This window comes from Catharus ustulatus, chromosome 7, assembly GCF_009819885.2.
Source record: "Catharus ustulatus isolate bCatUst1 chromosome 7, bCatUst1.pri.v2, whole genome shotgun sequence".
NCBI lineage: Eukaryota > Metazoa > Chordata > Aves > Passeriformes > Turdidae > Catharus > Catharus ustulatus.
This window is the reverse complement of record NC_046227.1, coordinates 10,085,954-10,113,360: the sequence shown is the minus strand read 5'-3', so window position 1 is coordinate 10,113,360 and position 27,407 is coordinate 10,085,954. Positions and strand designations below refer to the sequence as shown.

At 41.5% G+C, this 27,407-nt stretch overlaps 1 protein-coding gene across 9 annotated transcripts in view; it reads left to right on the top strand.

Moving 5' to 3' along the window:
- The window catches only part of ANKRD44 (ankyrin repeat domain 44), a 127,975-nt gene that overhangs the window by 16,941 nt on the left and 83,627 nt on the right, over positions 1–27,407 (top strand). For 8 of the 9 annotated variants that reach the window (XM_033064209.1, XM_033064207.1, XM_033064206.1 and 5 more), the window contains exon 1: positions 11,835–11,909. The exons of the other annotated variant lie outside the window; for it this stretch is intronic. In XM_033064209.1, coding sequence (XP_032920100.1) covers positions 11,880–11,909 — 30 coding nt within the window. In that variant the 5' untranslated portion in view covers positions 11,835–11,879. Of the gene's footprint in view, positions 1–11,834; positions 11,910–27,407 lie in introns of those variants that run through there. 9 annotated transcript variants of the gene reach the window in all.

Genomic DNA, 27,407 nt, shown 5'->3' with positions numbered 1-27,407 from the left:
GAAGTTTTAGTATTAGGGTGTGACATGGGTGTGTTTGTGTCAGTTTTCCTCCTTGAAAAAGACTCTTTTGCTTAATGGCTCGCCAGATGAAGGAATTAACCTCTTACAATATTTGTTATATATTTGGAATTTTGAATATTTGATTCATCTGGCTGCAGCTAGACAAACCAGAATTTCTGCTGCTTGTATGGATTTTAAAGGTTTGATATATTTGGCTCCTTTCTAACTTTATTATAAATTCCATCTGAAAGGAACAGTGATTTAGGAGAGTTAAGAGAACAGATACCTATACACAGTGGATTTCAGAGTACATTCACCTGTTTCTCATGATTGTAGAATATACACTGTAATTTCTTGAGAGGCCTTCAAGGTGAAGAGAATTAAATCTAATTTTGAAAACATAGGGCAAGTTAGATGAAGAGAGGAATAGTAGGGAATGTGATTTCCGCGTGCCTGAAATACCTGGGACAGGTTTTTTTGTGATTTGAGAAGCCTTTGTGATAAGGTAGGAGTATTCTGCGGCTGATGCCAGTTCTTTTTGAACTCCATGCTCTCAAACCACATTATAAACATTACCTTTACCTCAGTGGGTTGGCTGGGTCTCACAGATAGTTTTAATGCATTCTTGAAAGCATATGAGTTTGTTGATCTCTTTCCCATTCCAGCCGGTTCCTAATGAAACCACTGTAGGTGCTTGTTCCAAACAGAGGGATCTCCTGGGGGGACTGGAGTAGAGAACAGGAATGATGTACTGCAGTGTTTGCATTGGGAAGAAGCAATACAGACATCATGCTTACAGCATTTCCTTGTGCAAATGTTAGGAATTGTCTTTTCAACGACTGTGCTGTTCCAACACAGAGTCTTCAGCATTGCTCTTCGTTCTCCCCGTGAATGTAGAACCAGTGTCCCATCTGGTTTTGTAAAGGTGCAGGTTTGCACAAGCAGCCACACTTCCCTGATGTTCAAGGAGGCCCTGACCTCCCTGCAAGCTTCCATTGCAACCTGTGACACCAGTGTTTGCACTTCTGGGGCTGCATGGCTGAGGTCAACCCAGTGTTCAAAAAGGAGTGGCACTGTTTCTTCCTCTCTTGCTGTATTCCTCCAGAGCTTGTTAAAGTCAGTATTCACTGTTTGGAGTTATTGTCTTTGTGTTGCCAACACTTGAATCTTTCATAAAAAGCTTAACACCATCTTTCCCACCTCATCCTGGCTCCAAATGGTTATTAAATTCAGTGTGTTGATCCCTTGTGACATTTCTCTCCTTGTTATCAGAGTAGCTGAGACCCTTTGGCTGCCTTTGCTTTTCCCTTCCTGAACTTTGTCTTGCTTCCATTTAAACCACCCAAAGACTGTCTGAAATTGTCCTATAATTATTTTCATGTGTTTACCTTCTTTGAATTTTTCTCCTACTGTATTCTTGTCTTTTGGAGCTATTTTTTGCTTAATTTTCTGCCAGCTGTGATTTTGCTTGGCTAATGATCTTGGCACCATTGCTGCCTTGCAGGGTTTCAGTAGAGAGAGGGGGCCTCTGCAGATGGCCTGTGGGCAAGCTGCTGTGGCCAGGGGGATTAGCTCACATGTGTCCCTAAAACCAGCACCCAGACAGAAGGTCTGGTGAGGCAGACCCAGGTATTTCTTGTTAAATGAGGAATGCTTTGTGTGACTGCACATGTGCCAGGGATGATTTTACATCCAAGTACTTTGTGAACAGTGAAACTTCCCCATAGTTTCCCCAGTTTCCTGGTTGAAACTGTTTCAGCAAAGAAATTCCTCATTGAAATTAATTTTCTATCACAGGGTCATAAAACACTGTATTTTGTATTCTGTCTGTCTTTGAAGTATCTGGTGCTAATATCTGTGTGTGAAGCACTCTGTCATACTATTGGAAGGCACCTACATTTATAGCTGCAATTTGGTTTCTAAAAATGTTGACTATTTTATTAAAAAGAATTTATTTGGGTGTGTGGCTTAAAACAGCAATAAAGCCATATCCTGTCTCTAAAGGGTAAGTGTTATTGAATGTTGAGGAATGTGTTCAATATACAGATATAAATTAAAAATTTAGTCCCTGAGTGCTGTAATAAAAGAAGTTAGGACTAAAATAGCAATAGGCCTGTGAGTTTTATTATGTCATTGCAGGAATTTCTATGAACAGTGCACAGAAGACCTGGATTATCTGAAACTGGCTGTCCCAAACCAGCCAGGGCTCCTGCTCCCTAGTCCCTCAGAGCCAGAGGAGTGAGGATCAGTTCCCTCTGCTGGCTCAAGTATTGCCTGCCAAAAGAACTCCCAAAACTGAGTGATGCTCCAACATAGCTGCTCTAGCAAGATGCCTTACAGCTGTGTGATTTCACTTTAATTGGTCCTATCTGTTTTATTTCTGATGTCTGTCTTCCCTCTCCTTTAAATCTCTGTTATTTTCCCCCTGAAAACTGTGTTGAAAAGGTGACAATATTTTAGTTGGCACAGTATCTCTTGCAACCTTTGGACATTTGTATGTAAATTTAAGCTTGGCTGTGACCCTGACAGCCAGGAAATGACTGACAGAGCGGCTTGGGTCCTCTGCTGCCAGCCCCTTGGCCCAGGCTGTGCCTACGTGAGCAGTGGTGCTGCATCCTGGACTGCTTCTGAGCACCTTGGTCTGAACTGCTCCATGGAATAACCTGTGCCTTACCATGTGCTGTTCTGTGATTTCAGAGACCAGCTGGTCTGGCACACTATCAGAGCATGCAGAGACTCCTTTTTGTTTGGAGGAACAAGTCATGGGTAATATTGATCTTCTGAAAGACATTCATTGCTTGTTTTCTTTGATTCCTGTTTCACCTTTCAAGGTGAAGATGACATGGCAGGACAAAGTAATGGCTTGGAGGGCTGGGAGGGCTGTCTGGGGCTTGTGGGGCCATCTGTTTTACAGGCCTGGTATTAATTCCCTGCATATGTGTTGTTGCTCTAAAATCTGTTTATACAGTATGTGCAGGTTCAGAAGAAATGCATTTATCTTCTGCTGGCAGAGACAGCAGCCCTGCAGAACTGACTTAAAATACAGTTGTTTGCTTGTGGAATAAGTAGAAATATCTCTCCTCTGTTGTTAAACAGTTTCTCTGAACGTTACTTATTTTTTACAATTAGCCTCTCACAAAACACCTTAATTAAACCTTCCTGGCATTTTCAACTCCCAGCACAACTTACTGGTTTTATGTTAGCTGTCTATAACAATAATGGCAAATATTATTGCTGTTCAGGAACTAGCTTTTAGATGTGCAGACATAAAAGCTTGGCTCCACCAGCATTTATGGGCGTGTTGCCATTACCTTGAGCAGACTATCATTTCCCCCTTGGATGTTGGCTCCTGATCCTGGGAATGCTCAAGAGACAGCCTTGTTTGCTTTTCATATGTGTCTGTTGGCATGAGCTCCTTGGGCTGGAATCACTGTGCTGGTGGAGCATCTCTTGGAGGTTTCATACTGAAGTATTAATCCAGATGAGTAATTTAATACAGATTGTATTTAGAATTTTGGAAGATCACTCCTTATTTCTAACTTTGTCTTTAATTTAGGTGTTAATGCTGGGATTGCTGAAATAGTCTGTTGTAATTGAATGTGTCTTGAGCCTGCATGGTGACAGCACCACATGCTGCCTTTGCACCAGGTATTTCCATGCTGGTCATGGCTGTGGTCAAGGTGTCCTCCACTGCTGTGTCAGGTAGCTCCTACTGGGCCATTGCACCAGCTTTTATCCTTGCCAGAAGGAAAAAATAAACTCTGAAAACAATCTTTCACTTGTGGTTGAGTCTGTCTTTTGCGGCTGCTGAAACAGCCTGCAACCAGAGTGGTTTTCAGGATGTTGCTGGAAGGATTGGAATGGAAAATCATGGGGGTGTATCACATGGCACAGGTTCAGGAATTGTCTGGCACCTCTTGCTTTAATGTGATGAGCTTTGCTGCATTCGTTATCCTCCTGGTGACTCCATGCATTGGGCATTTGGGAGGACATGAAAATCAAGGGTGTTCCTTTGCTAAATAACATTTACCATGTGTGTGAAATATCCTTATTTTCCATCTAATCTTTTGTGGGAATGGCAGTGCTATTAGTTTCTGCCTAAGTACTTCTTGATTCTTGCTTTCTGTCCTGATTACTTCAGTGATGTTTTCAACTATTACATAGTTGTCTTTGTGCACCCAAGCATGTTTAGAATAATTTATATCCCTCTAAAATCCCTGTGAATAGCTTTATTCTGGTGCCATATATTTGACAGCTGTCGCCAACAAGGCCAGTCCTTCCTGAAGGATAGGGCTGGAACTGACATATGTTCTCCTTTCTATTCTGTATACCTGGTTCAAATCTAGGAGATGTTCCTTTTTGTATGTGATAGTAAGATTCAGCTTAATTTGTTGTTAGTGACGAACTTCAGGGACTTCTTTTCCTCCCAACAAGGCTCGTACCTGCAAGAATCTGCACTGGTAATGTGAAGGTGAAATTATTTAAGTCTAAACATTATAAGAAAGGGGAGAACACAGTATAGCTGCCAACTAGTTATTTGTTAACTGTATTATTTTAGACACTAAGGAGTGTTTTACTGATTCTGTAATTAGAAAAAATACAATTTCTTCATGTCACGCTCATAATGTTAGCTTCAAGTTTAAATGAATCTGCTGTCTTCAATTACATGTGAGCTGCATATCAGTTTGCTGCACTTAATAGCAAGGACATTCTGTAATTGAGGTATTCTGCACTGTGACAGACAATTTTATATAGCTAGGTTTTTATATATCACCATCATTTCTAATATTGAGGGATCAGTGGTCCATGAAATCAGATCTATGTGGCTATTCCTGGTGTATTAGCATTACCTAATTTTCTGTGACAAACTTGGGGAATACAATATGGTAGAGGGTTTTGGTTGTCTTTGTTCAGCTGGAGATGACCTTCGTTATGTGTTAACCTGACAGGCTGCCCAACATTCTGTCCTGGCTGCCTAGATGTGCAAATAAAGATATTGAAGTGACAGGTGCCTGTTTTTCTATATGGACAGGTACTAATTCAGAGGAAGAATGAGAAGCCCTGTGTGTTCAGCAGAAACAGTGAATATTCCTGTCTACTTACTTCCACATTATTGAAGTGAAAAGGTCCATATTTAGGTTGTGTAGTTTTAGCAAGGTAGTTTTAAAAGAACTGTATGCAGATTTATGCATATACTGAGCAGTAATCTTTTTTTTTTATAGTACTCTGTACACAATTGGAATAGAGCATATGAGTACCTCATGTGACAGCTAATGTTATCTTTAAGAATGAAACATATGTACCTACATGAAATATTGGTAAGCTGGTAGTAAACTCATTCCTAACTGATCCAATTTGAGAGGCATAGCTCTCAAGTGTAATGTTGTGTTGTGCTTCTGTTGAAAATGGAAAGATTTTGAAGCTGCTTTCAAAATGCAGTGTTTAATATGACACTGTGTATGTCAAAATACAGCTGGAGTAATGCCAGGACTAGTACAACAGAAGATAAAACAGAAACAGAGACTGGGAATTTTCTACGGGAAACAATAGTGTGAGCAAGTTGTCACACATCAAAGTATGAATAGAAGCTTAAGCTTGCCTTCTTTTGAGGGTTGTATTGTGTTTCTGATTTGGAAAACAATGTTGCCGCATCTTAAATCAACTCCTATATGAGTTGTCTCACTAGTTCTTTTTGCTTCTGTGCCTGTTGGTATAACCTTTGTTTCTTCCCTAAACTGTGGCATTGAGAAGGTTTTACTGCTTTCTTTAGGCCCCAGCAAAATGCAGTGGAAAGTCTTAGACTGACTTGATGGAGTGTGTTCATCCTAAACTGCTGACCAGGAATGGGTCCCTGCTTCCCTACCCACTGCCACCTATTCTCCCTGCCCTCTCTTGAGAAGAACCATCCCATTATTTCTAATCACTGGGACATTCCCACCAGCAGCCCAGGAAGCTCAGGAGTGAGCAGACCTTGCTGGTTGCACACAGAAATAGCAATGTGTGAAGTTAAGATGTTTATTCTCAAATGTGTCGTTAGTTCAAAGTGAACAGTGTTGGGAAGACACAAAGGCATTGTGTTCAAGGAGCAAGGTTGACTTCTGTGCTTTCTCACAAGATAGCTTGTGTGGGTAGGTTTTGGAAATTCTCCATACAAAGGCAAATAAACCGTGTGGGCAGCAGTCAGGGCCTCAGAGATAAGGCAGCCTAGAAGTATTTGTGCCATGATTTCTTTTGCTGTGCCTCATTAAAAATGAAAGAACTGAATGATATAATGTGGGCTAATGTCTGGCAGGAGAAGCATTGGCCTGGATTTGACATTAAGTTGGTGAAAGTGAGTGAGACTCTCCGCTTCACCCCACTCATTGTTATTCCAGTTGAATTGAAAACTACTTTTACTGTCTCCTTCTGTCTCCTCTTCTGTCAATCAGATGGGAGTCACAAACAAAGCTGCACAAGTTGAGGCTTTTTATCTGGAAAATACTTGACAATTCAGACAATTCGTGAATGCTCTGTTCAAGTGTTGAGCCTTTTTTATTGTGTCCTCTGTTGTGAGATCCCACCTTTGATCTAACTGATCTCTGAGCATGTGATTAATTTTGGCAGGTAGAAGCTAACCTCTGTCTTCTGGATTGAGGATGGAGGTCCATCTAGGTTTCAGGCATTGTTACAGAATTGTGATGGTATAGCATAGCTTCCAAATACTCCAGTTGTTTTCTGTTGTGATAAATTCTTGAAACTATTTCTTTAGCCTATAGCAAATTTCAAATGTGTTCAGAGTGTAAGTTCTCACTTCTAAAACTTCTGAACTTTCTCTTCCTTGGTCTGTAGCATATTCAGAGGATGCTTACAAGGTTTGGAAAATGAGCAGTGCTTTTAATCTGTGCAGAGACTTTTCAGTCCTGTCTGTGTTTTCTGTGTGCTCTTGCAGATTGAATTTTTGCCAAGTGATGAAGTGTCTAAGCTCAGGTAAAATTAATTGAATGCTATAAACATCCTCCTTCCATGCCTTAATGATGATCTCATTCCTCTATGGAATGAAATTTAGGATTGTTATAAACAGGAAACATTATCAAAACAAGTTGTCTGCACCCACCCCTAGAACTTAAATTGTATTTCAAGATCTTACTTGAACAAAATAGACTATATCACTATATTAAAGAAAGGGATTGTAATAGTATGGGAGAAAATTGTGATTTTCACAAGAAAAACTGGAAGATATCTAGTTCTAAACTTGGCAGGGTTAGTTGGATAATTGAAAGTCTGGAAGGTCAATCTGTTCCATGGTAGAGTCTAACAATTATATAATTTAAGCTGCTTCCACCTTCTTTCTCCCAAATAAATTTGGCAAAATGGTGTTCTCTCTCTAGCATGAGAAATAATGGAAGTTACTGACCGTGACTGTGAATTACCTGGTGAAGCCTTCAGGAGCAAGAGAGATACTGTCTTTGTGAGTCTCTTCTCCAGATTTATTAGGGCTCATTAAACAACAATGATACAGCCCAATTAAAGTGTGCTTGTAGGTTTATTTTCATGAGGCATAGAGATTTAAAAAAAAAACCCAACACCAAAAAACTATACAAAATAAAAATCCCCAACCAGCTTTCAGTAGGTTTTAAAAAGAGATATTAAGGTTAAATTGTAGCTGCAAATGTATTTTAATTTTCTAAAGCAGTTTGTGTGTCTGCAGGTTGCTTCTACCTGGGGATAGTGGCTCCAGCTGGCTCCTAAGAAGGCTGTGCCTTCTGTACCTGGATGTACTCCATGCCTGCGTGGCCACTGCCTTCAGTGGGATCATGGGATTGGTGGTTGAGGTTCTGCTACCTTTGCACCCTTTCTTATTATGTACCTGTGCTGTAGGCCATGGGGAAACATCTTTGTTGTTCTTTCTTGCTTTATATGATACTTTATGTGATACAGTACTGATGCACTTCTGCACAGACCTATTTGTCTGGTCCTTTTTGAGCCAAGCAAGAGCACAACTAGTACAAGCAGGTAATTTACAGTTTGGAAGCTTGGGAGCAGCGAGAGGTGATGATGCAGAAAGGAGATGATGAGCCACGATGGGGGAAGGTGGAGGGTGCTGACCAAAAGCTTGGGCAGGGTCTGCTGCAGACATCAAAGCTGTTATTTTGATTTTACCTTACTTGTTTGGAGGTTGCTGTTGTTAAGCTTGCCTGGCTGTTGTGGCTGGAAGCTCTGCTGGTTTCTGTTCTTTAAGGATGAGCAAGAAGCCTGTAGGTAAACCAGAAACCTCAGTAAGATGATCTTATTTTACTCCACTTCCCATTTTTTTTTTCCTTTGCTTGGTCTTGTGCTCAGGATACTTTTGTGGGGTTACTTGAGGGGAAAGATAGAGGAGCAGGATTGTTCTGGGGTAGCTAATGAATGCACACAGGGTAAGTGATGCTGAACACAGGGTGCTGGCATGCCCTACCCCTGCTGCTCACCTCGGCTGTAATTACAGCAGGAGATGTCTCAGCAGAGGAAGTTGTTTGTAACCCTGGTGCTGCCTGTCAGTGCTGCTGGGTTGTTACTCATGCAGGCTGTTGTTGGAGATCCAGTATGGCAGGGAGCTCAGGAAGTCCTGGGGTCAAGTGCCCTGCAAAGCAGGCATCCAGCCAAACCAGGTGGTTTGCATTTCTGTCGCTGCTTTTCAGAGCAAGCTGGTTATTAAAGCTATCCCAGACAAAATAGCACAGTTCCTCTTTCTCTCCTGGTGCATCCCAATGAATGTATTCATTCATGCCAATCTCCTAAATCTTTGTATGTGTATAAGCAAGGCTTGACTTGTCGCTGAAGTTCAGCAGGTGCATAGATGTTAAAAGTGCTGTGTCTTCTGTAATTTTTTCCTGATGTAGCAATTTGGCCTTTACCAATAGCCTTAGGTTTAAATAGCACAGGATATAAAGTGAGTTAGTTATGCTGCTATGCTTGTTTAAGAATAATTGTAAAAAGTGCCTTTGGGTTTCTGGGAACACACATTAACAGAAGGTGCATTTCAGTGGCTTTGCATGGTACCTGACTTTCACAGTGGTTCAGCTGCTGTTCTCAGGAAAACAAAAAAACCAAAAAACCACCTTAGTGTGAGATTTATGGAAATGCAGTGAATTTTGCTAGTGTTTGAATTTCCCTGCATTAGCCTCAGGAGAGTTCGATGCTGTGTGTCTGCAGAAGGAATACTGGTCAGGGAGCCTTGACATCTTTAAAAATGCACATGAAACCCGAGTCTGCCCTTAGGGGAGGGCAACCCTAAGGACCGGTCTGTGGGTCTTGCCCTGTAGCCAGTGAGGGCTGGGAGTGTCTGGTGCAGAACTGGCTGTTCTGTGACTGAGGAGGGAGTCTGAGTGCCCAAAGCATCTATAGAGCTGCTCCTCCCTGCTTGTTTAACAGCAGCACTGACACACTCTGACACAGCCCAAGCTAGTTTTTCTGGCATGGTCATGATATGTTATGCCACTGATATAATATATAATTTTCCCTTGAATACTGTATCCTACATATACCCTGTACTACGCTGTCCTTACTTTGTTGTGATGCAGTAGCCATGCCAAATGATGGAATCCCTAATCCACTGCTGGATGTTATGATAGAAAAAAATCTCTGTAAAACTGTGCTTTCTACACAGGAAAAGGGTGTGTGTGATTTTATTTTACAGTAAGGTATATATAAGGTATATATTTGTAATAGTTGACTGCAGCTGCCTTTTTCAGTTGTCTTTGCAGTTTAAGTATCAGAAGGATTATTGACTGATCAAATTTGAATACCAGAGCATGCTAACAAAGCCTTAGCAATGCCATATGTATGGCAAACACAGTTTGCTTGTTTTAGCAGAATCACAGTTCTCTCATCAGAAACCCACAGTTTTCTGGTCCAATTGCCTTTTTCTACTACTCAGGACGTGGCAGTGCTTTAACTTCAGACGATCCCTTCAGCCATCTTTACCCTTTTGGTGTGACAGCAAGTCTCAGAAGACACTTGGCAGAAGAAACCCCACACAGCCTGTCCCCAGCAAACTGCCCCTACTCTTCCCTGCTAAAACCCTCATGGATTAAAGAGCATAAGAGGCATCTGATGGCACTGTATCCACTTCTCATCCTTTGTTCCACTCCTAGTAGGTGTCAAGTTCTGAAACTGTGAGAAAGTGCAAGAATGCTGAAAGAACACGGAGGAGTTTCCCATCCACTAAACTTTTCTCATATGCTCAAATTTTTGAGTTAGATTAAGGTCTGAAATCCAGCTTTGGAAATATTTTTGGGAACATGTTTGTGGTATATATAGCACATATATGTGTGTGTATAAAATATATGCACATGTATGAAGTGTTATTGGTAAAGTTTTGAATTTCTAGATACAACAAATTTCTTGACCTAAGGAAGCACAGTGAAAGGATCCCAGTAATTGCTGGCAGTTTTCAAAACTGTCTGCCTCTGTCCATGTTGAAAAAGAAGCTGAGTCGTCCGCCCCAGCAGAAAGTTACAGGGTAAATTCTGCTTGGGATAATTTCTTAGTGACTAAGAAACTCATAATTGGCTCTGTGTGGGCAGAGGATCTGTCTGTGGCGAGGCGAGAGCGGCGCAGCAGACACACAAAGTGTATGGGAATGGGGAGGTGGGATATGGCCTTTGTACAGCTCTCCCTCCTCTGCTGTGTTCATTGCTGCTCTTCAGAAGCCCCGTCCACTTTTTTGATCCCTTCTTTTGCCAGGAGAAGGAGGTTCATACTGTGGATGTTAAAGGTTAACATACTTCCTGAGAGACAGATACTTCATTGTTTCCTTCCTATATGAGTTCAATTGACAATGAACTCTCAGCAACATTCAGTAGAATTAGCGAGTTTCAAATGCCTTCAAAATAATTAACCAGAGCTGAAATTAATTATACTATTAATTAAAAATCTCCAAAAATAATAAAAAATGCAACTGCAAATTTCGCAGTTCAATCTTCTTAGTTGTGATTACCTGATGTTGTCGTTCTTGAGGCTGCTTTGTTGTTAATGACTACTTTGTTACTGTTTTGCTTCTGCGTTTTAAGCTGAAATGTTGCCCTTGCAGCTGTTTGGTTTAAATACAAGAAAATACAAACGAGTTCTGCCCATTCTTGTTTAAATGCCAACTTCATTAATGTTGTTGTTGTGATCCTAGTATTACAGGCCTTATGCGAGCATTTATTCCTGTTTTAAAAATATTGATCCTTTTTTAGTTGCAAAGGGAAAAAGGCATGACTTCCAGAAAAGAAGTTGACTTCTTCATGCATGTTTACTTTGCTTTAACTCTGGAAAACTCAAGCCTTTCATTTAAGACTTTGAAGACGTTTTCCGTCTGCCTGGTAAACTCAGTGCTTGCTTCAAAGCACACATGCAATTTGTAGACTTGTATTGCCTAGGGAATTGTTGGGAATCCTTGCTTGCTGTGTGGAGATGAATGCACACTCAAGTTCAAATAACTCCTCTAATTTTTTTTTTTTTTTTAATTTCACCAGAACAGAGTTGTGGATTTTTTTTTCTTTTTCCTGCAAACAGACCTGAGCTCTTACTTCTCCATCTGTTCCCTTCTTCTCTCCTCCCCTCCCCTCTTCATTCCTATTTCTCTTTAAAGTGCTAGTGAGTGAAAACACAAGGATAAGTAAATGGCCACTACAGTTGCAATGGCATTAATCTTTCATCAGGTAAAAACCTCCTCATGCTGGTTGTCATGGTGAACACTCCACTGCTCTCCCCAGGCTCCATCTCTCCTCCTGCACTGTGAAGGTCACTGGTGGCCAGAGGTGGCCTCTGTGGGTGTGCAGGGCTGTGGATAATCCTCCCCTGCTCTCTGAGCAGAGCTGCACAGCCTGCACAGAAACAGGCAAAAGCTCCAAGCTGCTGCCAAGCCTTTCTTCCAGATGTTACCGAAAACCAGCTCAACCAGCAAGGTATTGGCTATGTAATTCATTTTATAAGTATTTCCATCTTCAGCTTAACAGGCAAGTGCTTATTTGTTAAAAAGTTTGCCAGTGCCTGAAGGAGCAATCTGAGCAAGCAGACTGTAAGGTGCTGAGTGAAGCCCAGTTCCCAGGCATCAACTAAATGAAACTGCCCAAGGACTAGGGGTGAAGGAAGAGGGCTGTGGGGAGGAATTTCTTTCAATAAGCACCTGTGCTGTATTTTGGTTTCTGCCTTGCCTCCTGGAGAGGGGAAGTCTTCTGGGCTTTGTTTTTCTCTTCTAAGCTTTCTAATGTGATTTGGGAGAGCTGAAACTGAGACCATGACCTTTGGATGGCCATGACCCCTGGCCATTCAGTTGTGGCATGGCAGGAGCTCAGCAGACCTGCCAGCCTGGCACGATGTGTCCTGGCTTTGCTTCTCAGGCTGGGCTTGTCCTGGGGTGGAGGCAGGACTCTGTGCAGTGTGCGCACACACTTCCCACAGCCACTGTCAGCCACGGCAAAAGGGGGAGGAAGTGGAAAAAACCAACCCAGCAGAGTGTTTGCAATCCCCAGTTTGAAATACTGACCCTGTTAGATAACTTGCAGATAATCGGGCGCTCTCTCTTCTCGCGGTGATGTCTCAGTGAAATGCAGAATTATTTTTGGCTGTGCCACAGAATGGATAGCAAACAGTCTGACAGTTCAGTGCTTCACAGTCCTCCTGTGACATGCAGTTGTCCTTCAGGTCCTTGGTTTCCCTGCTGTGCAGTAGGGATAGGTAGGGATGAGTGTGGGTGAGATATCATCGAGAGAGTCTGCGGACAGTGTTTGGAGCAGGAACTGATGGGAGCTTTACAGAGCATGAGATTTGGCTATGGAAAAACTTAAACTTTATGGGAAATGTAGCAAGCACAGTTACATCTTGACACGTCATTTCGTATTATATTGAAACTTTTCAATTTTCCCCAGAACGCTTTGCAAGACAACAAGATGCTGTTTCAGAGACTTCTTTAAAATCACTGCTGGGATGTAATTGCTCACGTGTATGTTGGGAAAAGGAAAAGACCCAAGCACAAACCCAAGCACATCCATCTGCAAAGACTACAAAGCTGCATTTTCTTAAAATGTTTTTTCATGTTTAACTTGAAACATTGATTAATGCTTATTATTTAACACAGCAATTCAAGGACTTACAAACTTTGGAGCAATGATTTTTTTCCCCTCATATTTTTATCTTGAAAAACATGGAATAGATGCTTATTATATGAAGAGTTCATGGAAGACTTTGGGATTTGCTCTAAAGAAAATTAGTCTTTCTGCACAGCTTCATACTGTCAAATAGCCTCTCCTTGTAGGATGCGATATTATCAGAGTATGCTTTATTTTTGCCTGCTTCCTGACCTCTGAAGGGAAGAAACAGAAGAACATTAACCTTTTCATATGTATATGTTTGAAATTATAAACTTAAAAATCCATGAATGTGCTTCTGTAAAAATCTCTTCCCAGCTGGGTTCCTGGAGTCCAACTAATTTCATTGTTGTCTTTTGGTAGTGAAAAATGCTCTTGCTATTTACGATGCGTTTTTTGGCTAGTTGCCATTGCTTACTGTTTATCAGTATGCCTGTTATTTTTGTTAGAGGAAATACCCATGCTTTTTTTCTACATATAATCAAGTTAAGAATAGCTTAATTTACTACTTTCTTGCTGCTGCTTTTTTTTTTGTTTGTTTTTTGTTTTGTTTTTTGTCTTTGTTGGAGACCTACAGACTTTTGTTTGGCATGCTGGATCTGCTGAGGGAATTTGTGAATGTGTCTTTTGCATTCTCTGGTAACGGTTTACTGAGCTGGAATCTACCCTGGCATTACTCAATGAAATTTTAAAATTTAACAGCAGCTTTTTTTTCTTTTTTTTTTAAAATTAATGCATGAACACTAAAAGAAGAGACAGAGTCTGAAATTGTCCTATGATTTCAGTTTCTGAAGGAAAAAAGAATGTTTGTGGTCAGGTCATGCAGTGGTAGCTCTCAATTTATTAAAAAATTGGTTTAACAAGATTTCAGATATAGGTTACTTTGTGTGTAACAATCTATATGCTCAAAATAGTTTTTCCTAAATAATGATTGTTAACTTCTATCAAAAAAGTACTTCATCTGGAAAAACGAAGGATAGTTTTTCACATGTCTGAAGTAGGTTGGAGGTCCAGACAGCAAATGGTGGCTTCTCTAAAGTCGACTGCCTGACTTGATTCTCTTGTCTCTTAATAAACATCAGTGTCTCTCATCTGTAAATATTTCATAGTTATCTAATCTGCGAGTCAAATCATGTATTTGTTCTAGACCTTCTTGGAACTGTGAGGGGTTTTAATAGGGCATCTACCAGAGTAAAAAAAAAATACTTGAAAAACTACTTTGTACCTTTTCCTGGTCCATTTCTGGACTGAAAGTAAGAAAGATTATGGTGTGAAAATATTTGTTAAAAACTTTCCGGTGTCTGAAGAAAGTTCTGATCTAAAGTTCCGTTCAAGCTGAACTGAAATACAAGGGTCACTTGTAGGGATTTTAGGAACTGATGGTGTTCATGCAGGTTTTGGATGTGAGCCTGCCCTAAAATAATGTGAATGCTACTCTTGCAATTTGACACAAACTATGAGCTTTCTTTTCTCACATCCTAGTATAGCATCATGACGCTTTGGGGTGGGACTACCACAAGTAGTTTGTAATGGAAATTCTCATCCTCCTCTTGCCACCCTTTAGATGATTTGTCACCTCCTTCCTCTACCCAAGATGTTTTGCTAATATTTCGAAGCAAACAGATAATTTCAAGTAGATGTGGCTGTGTTGCAGCACATCCTTCCTTTAATGCCAGCCAAGCTGCACTGGAAGGAAGCAACTTGAAAATGTTCAGAAGAAAATAAAAATCTTGGCTACAGCACATCTAATTTTGTTTCAGGTCTGAAATGACTGCCTGTGAAAAGTGACTTTATGCTGTCAAGCAAGAAGTGGTGGCAAAGCATTTAGAAATGACTACATCTTTCCTATGCTGTTTTCCAGCATACTGAAGTGAATGGAGCTGCCTCATGAATCTGACTTTGAAAATTTGAAGTGTTTTGTTTATCTTGAACATTTCTTCATGTAGCTGAAGCTTACTGAGCAATTTGACTTCTGGAGACCCATATTTTTCATTAGATTTGTTGATTGAATTCTAACCTGACACTAACATATTGCTCTTCCCTGTGGCCTTTCACCAAAGATTTCTGTTGTCCTGTAAGTCCTCATCATGACTTAGGCTGTTACTGTGCCAGCTGGCATCCAGATGCAAAGCCCCACAAGAGGTTCTCCCAGCAGGACAGGCTGGTTATTCCCTGGAGAGGCGTGTGGGACAGGCAGGGTGGCAGCTCTCGCTCTGTTACCTGCCATGGTAAGTGCTCTGTCCTAATCTAGGTCCCTGAGCGTGCTGGAAACATCCTGAACAGCACTGCTCCTCTTGGCCATGTCTGTGGAATTAACTGGGATCTGGGCTGGGCTGGATCTGGCTACACAGCATCCCTGTAGCTGAAATCATATGAGTGTCGTGTGGCTGAAATTTCTTGCCTGTGGAATGGGAAGCATTTTTTTGTTTTCTCCTTTCATGTGAGGGAAGCCGTGATTCCTTCTGATCTGATCTCCGTGTCTTGGAAGCACTGCTTGAGATAACCCTGGGTTGCACAGGCAGTGCTGCCTGCAGGTCCTGCTGTGGGTGGTGAGCTCTGCCTTCCCCCTTCCAGGGACAGTGTCCCAGCCTCACCTCTGTTTCCCTGCCTGCAGAAAGGGAACAAGGCTCTCAGACCTTTGGTGTTTGTTAGGGCTGCAGAGAATGGCAGTGCTGCAGTGAGGTCTCTGCTTCCATTCTCCTTACCCATTGTTTACACTGAGTCTCAGATAAGATGAGTATCTTCTGTTTTTCCTGTAGATAATAACAACAGCCTGTCTCTACCAATACAGGATTAGGTTCTTCTTTCAGGAAGATGTGGGAAGAGAAAAATGAATGTGGACTTGGTGAAGCATGTGTAACAGAAAGGGTCTCAGGGCAGGGAAACAGCAAGGCTGCACTCTAGATGGGAATGCAAGGTGGCTTTGCTGAGCACTGTGCCCTTGGAGAACTCCTGCCTCAGCCATGTCAGCCACAGCTTACTTATGCATCACCCAACAAGATCCCCCTCATTGTCAGCATTTTCCCTTCTTGGAATATTGTCTTGCTGCTGAATGGCAAAGAGTACTTGTCAGGGTGTCTGATAACTGTGACAGATAACAAATACAAGTGTTACTGTATGGGTTGGTGACTTTCCTTCACTGTGCTGATCAATCTTATCTTGTCACCTTTCTATCTAAAAAGATGTTTTTCTCTTCCTTATAACCTGTTAAGATTTTTGTGCATTTGTGAATATGAAAAACTGATCTGCTTGTTCTGGTAATGGTAGTGTCCTGGGTTCAGTTTCAGATGGAACAGTGAGATGCTCTGCTAAAAACATTTTGGTCAAAGCTAACAAGGCAAAAGCCTTCATTTTGACACAGTGTTTATGGGAGTGTTCAGATGCCAGCAAATACTCTGGATGTTCTTGGATATTTTTGTTGGAATGCAGGTGGGTGGATTCATGGATGAACACCTGAAAGGAATTTGAAATCTTCAGACTTGTCATGTGTTAATAGGAATGTAAGCTGGGACAGAGCCCTCTTGTCTTTTTACTGCTGTGTGCTGAAACATGGGTGCTGTAAAATAATTGGGAAGCATGTGCAGAGTGGAAATTCCCTGGAGGGTATTCACAGTTTTTGATGTTAATCTGACTGTTGTAAGGGGACCCGTGGTTTGTGTCTTTCCCTGATTCATTCACCAGCTCAAGGTAAATAGGTCCTGCAGGTGTGGTTTTGTCAGCAGATACTATAGAACTGGCCTCTTTGCTGTTCATATGATTGTTCTCTGCAATGTCTTCATCTTAGGCCTTTGCTTAACACAGAATTCTGGGAGCGTGAGGATGTTTTGGTTCCTTTCTACCACAGCCTGTGTCCATGCTGTTTGGAAGCAAGACCAGGATTTCCTGTGCCCTCCTTTATCTCTTGTTGTTCCGTCTCGTGGAGAATTCATGCCTTTTTTCTTTTTTTTTTTTTTAAATGCTTGTATATATTTTGACTGTCTTATCCTATGAAATGTCCTGGCATTTATCTTTAGCCGGAAGTTACTTGGATGATTTGTTCTCTCCTTGTCTTCAGAGTTTAGGCTTATTTTAAGTGAGACTTATTTGGATGTCAGCCTCCTGTACTGTAATTCCCCTCCAAAAGGCCCTTTGGGGCCTGTTGCAATTGGACAGAGTGTAATGGTTTTAAACTGAAAGAGGGTCAGTTTAGATTAGGTATAAGGAAGAAGGTGGGGGGTGGTGAAACACTCTCACTGGAAAGGTGATACACACCTGATGCCTGGTAACATTCAAGATTAGGCTGGACAGGGCTCTGAGCAACCTGATGTAGTTGAGGATGTCCCTGTGAGAGGGTTGTGCTGGAAACTTTTAACGGTCCCTTCCAACCTCAAACTGTTCTGTGAAATTGATTGCTAGACCTTATCCACACTCATCGAAACAGCACTTTGGAGCAAAGTGGATGGGTTGTCCCTTTGTAGTACTTTCTGTCCTTTGATATGGTTTATGTTACTTTATTGTGTGTTTGGCTGCTTTCTTTGATACTCAAAACCTTCTGAGATGTCACCTTTTGCAGTTCATGCTGCCACTCTAAAGGAAGCATAAAACCAAATACTGGATGCATTTTCATTACCTTGCCAACAGCAAGCTAGGGTGAAACTTTGGGCTGGAGCAGCACAAACTGTCTGTTACAGCAAGTATAATTTATAGCAGGAATTTTCCACTGCCAAACTGTCAAAATCAAGGGATTAACATTGCTGCCTTCTGAGAGGGGCACTTGTATGAGTGGAGAATCCTGATGGCATTACACAAAAGATTAAATTGCTGATGATTTTGAGACATGGTTTAAAGCTCAGAATATCTTTTCCTATAACATATGAATGAAATCTAGGATGTGGGACAAACTTGTAAGCTGAGGTTTACCTTGCTATTTTTTCAGATGCTGCATTTTCATAATTTCTTGCTATCTATTTGGAAGAGACTGTCTTTTATTCTCTAAAGACGACGTGACAATTAGGCGTCCTGATATGCTTTTCTTTTCTGGTTACATTTATTAATTTTTTTTCTGTGAGTCTGTGTGAGCATTTTGCAATGCCAAAATAGCGAGTCTCCAAGCAAGCAAAAGCAGTAGAAATTGTTCATCATGCATGCAACTTGGAAATGTGTTTATCCTTCTGATTTGTACAGTTGAGGGCCCATTGTATTGCTAGGTGCTCTTGGCAGCACTCTTAGAGAGGGGTGACATTTTCCAAGCTCTCTTTTTGGGTTTCTGGTTGTATCCTGACCCTACAAACGTACTTGCCCTGGTTATGCTGTTTATCTTGAACTGAAAGGTTATCTGGTGCAAAGGATACTCGCTGCCTGGGCTGTAACAGATATCTGCCTTCAGTAATACACCTAGCCCTATTTTCATTTTGTTCTAGTGTCATCTGAGACATTGTGATCCTGTATTTGAAACAGGGGAGGAAAAAACCTCCTCCTCAGACCTCTTAGATAGACATAAGGAAAAGCTGTGGGAGGCCTCACGGCTTTAAGATCTGACTGCTGTTGCCTAGAAGTTAACTGTGTCTTTAAGAAAAAACTGGATATTTATATTTGGTGTCTATCTGAAATCATGTTTACCCTACAGTGTTTATTAAACCTGAGTTAATTTTCCTCCTGCCGTTCCATGGCTGCAGGAGCTTTGCCAGGGATGCATTATAACGGCTGTAGTGGAAGGCAGCGCAGGCCACGCGCCAGGTTCCCATTCCCGTTCCTGTTCCTGCTCCATGGACTGGCCTGGAGACTCACTGCTGGCCAGGCCATGCTGAGCCCAGCTCTGGCAATCCCTGCTGAGGAGCCCTGGAGAGGCTCAGACCTGCAACTGAGCGCTCTTTTGGTTAAAAAAAATAATTATGAATCCTTAATTACACTCTGTCTCTCTCCTGTCTCTCTTCTGTCCATTACTCTGAAGGGTTCTTGAAATAGAGTAATTACCATCACACTTCCACATGGCAGTCTTGTGCTCCTTTGAAAAGTACAAGATCTCTGTGTCTGTTATCTTTTATTTTGTGTGATGAGGGAGGATTACTTACTCCTTCTGGTCCTGTGATGTTTTTGTCAGGACTGCCTTGGCTGAGGTGAGTGCTCAGCTCTGTCAGCATTGGCTTTTCATCTGATGTTCCTCAGTCAACCAGCATGTGCACGCCCAGGAACTGATGGCTTTATTGTCCCAATGCTTTCAGGGGCAGAATTTGCTCTTGGTTCAGATCTGAAGTCTTGTTCAGCTTGGGTGCTCACAAGGGTAATTTGCAGAGAAACTTGGATGAGTGACATGCATGTCCTCGGCAAGTTTGGAAGAAGTTGTTGCAGCCTGAGCTGTCTGCAGAGGTGGATTACCTGAGGATGGATGTCTGACATACCCAGCACACGCAGGTAGTACAGAGGTGCTGGGTAGGTGTGTGAGACTGAGCAGCAGAGATCTCTGTATTGGTGTGTCTGGCTTCTGGTGCACATCTTCTGGCACCCTTGCAGTTTGCTGGCATTCCTGGGCACAGTTCCTTTGTCTCAGTTGGTTTTTCTACCAGTTATCCCAGGGGTTTTCCTCCAGCTCTGAAAAGCATCCAAATAAAACATTAAAGACCTGAGGGGCTGGTGAGTACAAGAGTTGTTCTTGGCCCAGCAGTAAATCACATTTCTGGGCTGTGAAGTGTAAATTTTTGAGGAGGAATCACATGTTTCTGTAAAAGTAAAAATGAAGATATTTCCTGCAGGTTAATCCTACTCATTATTGTCTTTAACTCAGCTGGCTGGACTAGGATGCTTCTATGGAATGGGGTGAACATACACAGTGCATATCCACATATGCATATATCAACATCTGAATTACAATATTGATGTGATATCCTGCTTCCATGAGAAATTTCTGTTAACATGTCAGCCCAAGGCATTTGGAGGTTTTCTGATTTTAAACTTTCTTTTTTGGCCTCCCACATATAGTACTGCTGTATTTTAGTTTGTAGAGTGAACTGTACACAGTTACAGAACTGAAATCAAAATAAACCCCAACAAAACCATTTAAAATTCTTCAATTCCCCCTAGTCTTTATTAGGATGTTTTCGTTTATGCAGTCACATCAGCAAAACTAATTTTCTTTCTCCCTCAGCTGAATGGTTCATACATAAGAGATTATTGTCTTCAGTGCTTTACAGCATTTTAATGCTCAGCAGAGCATATTCTTGGAGTGTTTGTAATAGATGAGTAAATAAGAACCATCTTTTCTGTAGATAAAAACTTACTTTTTCCTCATTCTATTGCTTTCTTCTCTTCTGCTTTATTTATTTAGCTATTTCATATTGGGGAAATCTGGTTAAATTTAGCTACCACCTTAGAGAATTACATTAGTGTATAACAGTAATTGTTATTTCTTGAAAATGAGATTAGTGCTTGGGACCAATGCCAGCTGTGTGGTCTTGGACTGTAAAGTCACCTAAACATGAGATGCTTACATCTAGGCATGGTTTATATTGGTCACAAGCATGCAGAGTCAGCACCATGGTTGCTTTTAATTTTCCATAAACTTCTGATTTATAATTAATTAGCTTTTCTAATAAATTAAGCTCCATTTTGGTTTGAATTATCTGCAAAGAGATGTTCTTTTCAGGAATAGGATGCTGATACAGGTCACTGGGTAACCCTCTTGATAGATTTGTCATTTGTATGGGCTGGATGCAAGTTGGATGTTCTGACAGAGAAGAACTCAGTGTCCTGTAACATCAATCTTGTGCCTTCCTAGTTACTTTTTGAAAATTAATTTTCACTACTTACAAAAATGTACTTCACATGCTTTATTTTGTCCAGACTTTATGCTACATGGAGAAGAGAATGCAAACTGCCTCTTGGAGTTTCTTGTTGCCTTTCATGCCATATATGCTCTTTCATGCTCATATATGCATTTTCTCTTTGGGGTTAAACTGTGAAAGGTTGCTTTCATTCTTTTCCTGTCTCCACATCTTTATCCTGACCTCTTTCCCCGGAACCTTTTTGGAGATCTTGAAAAAAGTTGAGGGAGTTGCTGACATGGAAGAAAATGAGAAAATCACAGAAAAGAAATGTTGTACCAAAGCTGTCCCAGACAGCCCTGAACTAGGTCAGCAGTCATCATTAGGACTTTAATTCCTCCAGGTACTTGGGGTTATCTTTACAAGAAATCTGTATATAATTTGCATCCATATATGGAAGGGGTTTTTTAAGCAATCAAACTAACAAAATGTTGTTGTTTAAGTGTTTTTTAAGAAAGCAGAGTTCTTAAATGTACTTTCTGTTGGATCTTAGTTCTTAAAAATATTTTAGGCTCCTGGCCAAAGTGTTTCCCCTTTTTCAAAGCTACACTCAGAATGCAAACTTGTCAGTGAACCTCAGTGTTGATTTTGAAAGCATTAACAGCAGTCCAGAGTGGGGCATTTGAAGCACTCTGTGTTCTTCAGCTTTTCTCAACACTCATTTAACTGAGTTGAACCCTTACAAGAGAGGAAATTTTTTTGCCCATGTAAGGGCTCTGATGGACAAGTTCTGGCAGATTTGATTGTAGTCTAAGGAATTCCTCCCTTTCAGCTACAGGTTCGTGACTTGCCTTAAACATTTTTCTGGTGGGTTTTGCCCCAAGACTGGTGAGAACAGAAGGGATGGCTTGCCAGTGCTGTTGTCGCTGTAGCCAAGGCTTGTCCCTGCTGGCACAGCCCGACTGAGGTGCCAAGTGAGGGTTCACATGAGCAGTGCACTGATGTGCTGACTGCCTGCAAGGGATGTGCTGGGCCCTTACCCTGCATTCCTACCTCATCCTGCACACCGCTGCTAGCGTGTGCTGGGCTGCTCATTGGGCTGCCCAGACTCAAACCAGCAGGAAAATACTCACTGCCTCTTGTGAAGCAGTATTCAGCTCCCCAGAAGTGTTTCCTGTAACCCTCATGGGTGTCAGAGGAGTCTGTGAGTGATGGTGGCTGTAGAGCCAGTCTGGGGGAAGGGGGACTGTCCCTTCTCCCAGGACAGCTTTGCTGTGCTGCAGACGTGGCATGTGCCTTGTTCTGGTGTCTCTGCTGCTGGAGAGGTGCAGTGGGTGCTTGGGGACATCAGCACCTTGGGCTGTCACAGCTCTCCCCCACCAAGGCTTGCCAGAGCCCTAAGATACAGTGAGTTTTTGACCCGGGGAAAAAAAATGCCTAAACACTCTGGCAGTTCAAATCTCCAGAACAAAGGCAGTTCCTAAACTGGAGGTTTCAATCTTTCTTTTCAAGTTCATGAAAGTTGAGGTGACTGAACTTTCATAACAGCCTCAGTCGGTGTGACTGTGACCTGACAGCTCCCAATTTAGGGTGGTATGGCTCTCTGCTTTAATTTCTGGAAAGCACAGAAGACAAGGTAGAAAGAATTAAAGCTTTGCATTCTTTAGGCTACTAAGTGGAGGATGCTGATGGATAACAAAAGCTTGCAGTGCTTCCTAGAAAAACCTTGTCTAAAAATGCAGTTAATGTTATATATTTTCAGAGGATTTATATGGCTACATCATGTTTAAATGTCCAAAAACTATTTGACAGTAAACGGGAAAAAAAAATAGTGAAAAATCTGAGCAATAACTCATGCTTTATGAAGCAAAGCAGCTACCTCCTGCCTAGTTTAAAAAGAAACTTCCTCTGTAGATAGGGTTTGATGAACAACATGTCTCTACAAGACCTAGGAAAAAAGGAGCATTAGAAGTTTAGTCTGCTCACAATAAGCAAAGGCAGTTACAGAAGACTGATGGTGCCCATTAAAAATGAGTAATTTCTGCAGGAAAAAATGGCCTCACCAGTGACTACAACAAAGAAAAAAAAGGTGCAAAAAGCAGAACTCCAAAGCAGACAAAACTAAGGGAGAGAATATATATGTTACACAGCCATAGCCAGGAATTACAACCTGGAAATACATAGGAAATATATAATTTTTATGCAGCAGATTTTACAGTTAAATTGTCTCTTTACTAGTAATCAGCATGTTTGGTCCATAGCAAGTTTTATTTTGAATAATCATGGAAAACCAAGTTATTCACTGTGGGCAAAGGCAAAGTGAAAGATGGGTAGCAGTGACGACAGCAGGAGCAATGGTTGCTATCACTCAGCTTGCACACAGTCATTGTCAAAAACAAGTTTTGGTCCTTCCTTGCACTCTATGGAACAGAAGAGTTTGGGGTGATGAAGAATTGTCGTTTTTGTACTGGAATGACAAAGACTAGACTTTCAGTCTCTGAGCTGGTGCACAAGTGATGGGGCCAGGTAATGTTTCTGATACTGCTGTTATGTGGACTGGTGATTCCACCTCCAAACCTGGCACATTTAGACAGTCACTGGTGTATGAGAAGTTGGCATGCACTGAGCTTCAGCTTATTTTTTTGCTTTTATTGCATCTTATTAAAGCATTAATGCCTCCCTGATATTCTCTAAAAGATATGATGGTTTAATTTTCTGGTCGTTCATTTTTACCACTATTTAGCACATTTTCTTCTTCAGGGCTTATTGTTGAGTTCTTCATTCAGTGACATTGTTGCCCTTTTTAAATCAACCTTCTAGAATTTAACATATGATGTTGCATATAAGGATGAGAACATTACTACTTCATTCTTTTCACTCCAGTAATTTTTATATTATATGAACACCCTGATTAAACATTTATCTGGAAAAGGCTATAATGAAAAGGAAACATAATTAAATATAGGAACTAAATGTTGAACTCCTGACTTGAGGCTGAACTGATAAATGAAATTAAATTTACATGGGAGGACAAGAAATCATCGTAAAACTCACCCAATATTGCATTTTAATGTTTTAGTCAACCAGATCTACAAAGCAAGCTGTATATATCAACTACAGTAACTGCTAATTTTTGAAGGTCTTATTTAGAATGCACTTATTGTAATTGTGTAATACTAGAGTTCCTTGGCCTTTGAAAAAGGAAAAAGAATGAATCATCTGCATTTAAAATTCAAGCAGCACTGATGCAGAAGAGTCAGGTATGGCATAGTTTGGTTTTCCTAGACAGATTTAAAAAACAAAACAAACAAAACCCGGTAAAGGATTATACTTTCTAAACACGATTACTAAAGACAAATCAGCCTGTGTCCCTCATATAAATTCAAATGTCAGAGCAGATTTGCTTTTGGAAGCTGTGCCTGTCTTCCCTCTCCGCATGTGTGCTCAGACTTCTTGGCACTCACTGTCCCTGAATCAGGAAGACAGAATTTACTTTCCTGTTGGACTAATTATAGTTCTTTAAAGAGATTGGTTAACCCTTCTCCTACAGAGGGATTTTATCAGTGAATCCCATGTCAGAGGGAGGCTGCTGCTTGGGATGCCTTTCAGGGATTGGCAGTGGCAGTGCAATGATGCTTACAGCCAGTCTCATGTTGAACCTGTGCTGGTGACCAGACTGTGTCTGTACAATGTGCTGCTTCCAGAACTACGCTCTGAGCCTGGACATACTGCTGAATCTATGGCTCTGTGAGATACAGTGGCAAAAAAACCAACTTGCGGTTAAAAGGTTTGAATATTAAAGTCAGAATGTGTTTCCTCTGCTTTGTACTTTGCACAAAGTGCTTTTCATCTTCTGTACCTATAGCATGGTAAAATTGCCTATTCCCTTCCTTCCTTCCTTCCTTCCTTCCTTCCTTCCTTCCTTCCTTGGGTCTGAAAAATGGCTGGTTATGTCTCTGATGTGGTGCTGTCTGGTTAGATATGAGGTGTGTATTGTCCTCTGGGGATATTGGGCAGCTGACAGATGGGGTGTTTGGTATCTGAGTGATGGACCCCATAAAGTGTGGGTTCTAGGGCTGCAGACCACCTCACCACTCTGCTGTCATTTCTGGACAAGTCCCATGGGAAGAAGGGGCAGGGAGGAGAATTTTCCTCCATCACTATATTAATTTTTGTGCCATCTGTGTGACTGAGGGCATTGGTGGGATTTATAGTGTGATGCGAGACAGCAGCTCTGGAAAGGGAACAATCACTGATCCAGTTTCTTTACTGGAGCTATCTCATGACTAATGCTAACTGCTTAGGAAGGAAGGGATGAGAAGTGCCTGGGTTACTCAGCTCTCTCTCAGGCTGGATTTTCAAAGCACAGGCCAGTGTGGGATCAAGCAGTGGTGCCCAAAGAGTCCAGATTAGGGTAACAGAAGTAAGGTGTTACCTTGGCATTAATCTTCACGTGTGCATAAAGGTTACCTGAAACAATTTGTCTTTGTTTTCTCAGTGCCTGGGTCTTCTCTCCTGGCTTTTTGATTAGCTGTGATTAATCCAGCTGGGCTCTGGACTCCCATAGCTTCCTCTGGTGTAACTGGGATGCTCTGTGTCTGTGTAAGATAAGGTCCCTGAACATCCTGGAGTTCTCTGTCCCTCATCCTCCTTTTCTACCCTCTCCACGCTGCTTGAGCTGTGAAACTTCCCTATAGTGGATTCTGCTTCATTGATATGGATGTGGTTTTCAGTCACTGGTGCATTTTCCCTTTGGAAATCCTTATGTCGAGGTGGTGCCCTGATGGGCACCTCAACCTTTGAGGAGAATTATTTTAAGTATGTACATTTGCATTTTTGTTTTTGCAACCAGATTCAGAGCTAGGTGGCATTTTTCATACAGCACCTGCCTTGGAAAGGGATTGATGTTCACAGCCTCAGCCCTTGCTTCCATTGGAGAAAGAAGACAACTGGGAGTGAGAATGAACAAGTCATCACAGAGACCAAGTACAAGCAAGGATTTTGAAATTCTTGCTTTTTGAATGAGTGGTGGGAATGCAGCTGTGACCCCATATAGGTTTATGAATGCTAGGTTTGCTATTAATATAATGCCTTTTGTGGGTGGAACAGGATGATGAGGAGAGCACGAACTTTTTTTCCTAGCTTCTTGTAATTTCATTTGTTAAGATGCTGTGAGTTCATTTACAGATCTTATCACCATTTCTTCTATAATTGCCAGTTAACTTAGGAAATTTAATAATGCTGTCACTCAACAAATAATATTGGAGAAATAACTTCAGTGCTTTGTAAAGGTTGAAAGCATAGAACCTGATAATACCTGCAAGGAGAATGAGTCCTATAACAATTTTATACATGCTCTTCTGTGCTTGTTTCTTGGTCTGTGAATTTGGGATCCACCCTTATGAAGGGCTTTGAGGCATGAAAAAATGTTTTTATCTTCAGCTGCAAAGTGTGGTGGCTCTGAGCCCCAGTTTGGAAAAGGAAGATGTGGCGGTTCAGGTGAGTTCAAGCTTCTGCTGAGATGCTGAACTATTACAAGGGAGATCTTCAGTGTGCAGAAAGTATTCAAACCTACTCAGTAGCTCAGGCTGAAAGGTTTGTGCCTGGAAGAAACAAATCATGGGTCATTTTTGGTATTAGATGTATTTAGAGCACCTGCAAATTTGCCATTCTTTGTAGATTTATTTTTGTGCCATGTGCATTCCTGACAGTTTTCTGCTGCCTGTCTAACTTGCCCACAAAGGGCAGTGAGTGCTTTGTTTAGTTGGAAGGCAGCAGCACACACATTCACCAGACACATTTACCAACCCCAATATGACTTCTGTCACTTTTCAAAATGAGCAGTGGAGATCAGTCAGAGCAGGACGTGTCTGTGCCTCGATGAGCCAAGTCCTGGGGATGGACAGCTTGGGGGGAAGTGCTTCCCAGCTCCTCTGCCCAGCTGCTGTAGCAATGCTGCATATAAAACATGATCTGAGACCCCTGCTATGGCTTTGGCAGAATAAAATGGCAGAAGCATGAATCTGCTTGTTTCTTCTGATTTATGGATTTCATTTTAGTTGTCACTGTCACCTTAGTGGAAGTTTGTAAATGCAGCATTTCACTTGCCTGCCAGCTTTAATTGACTTCAGGTAATACAATCCCAATCTGCTGTAAATAGCAAAATTACCCCTTGTAGGCTTCAGGAACCTCCAGCTTCTTCAGTGGGGGCTTTTCCCCTCATCATGCAAATGGACTTGGCATTTGTTGACGTCTCCAGAACACTTCAATTACATTTTGAACATGTTAGAGTGTTTGAGCAGCAATATCTGTGAGAAATTAATAGGAGAAATGCATGTGAGAACTGGTTTTCTGCTATGAGAATAACATTTCTTACCAAATTTTCTTAAACATTTAGAAGACAGCACAAATGAGACACTCTAAAATGACCTCCAAGCAGAGGTATGCAGATACCACCATCAAAGGGCATGCTACAGGCATTACTTGAAGACTGTAATTTGGGGTGTAATTCTTGACTTCTTAGAAGCACAGTTTTAAAATCGCTGTGGAGTGGTTTGAAGTGAATTGATCATTCTGGGTG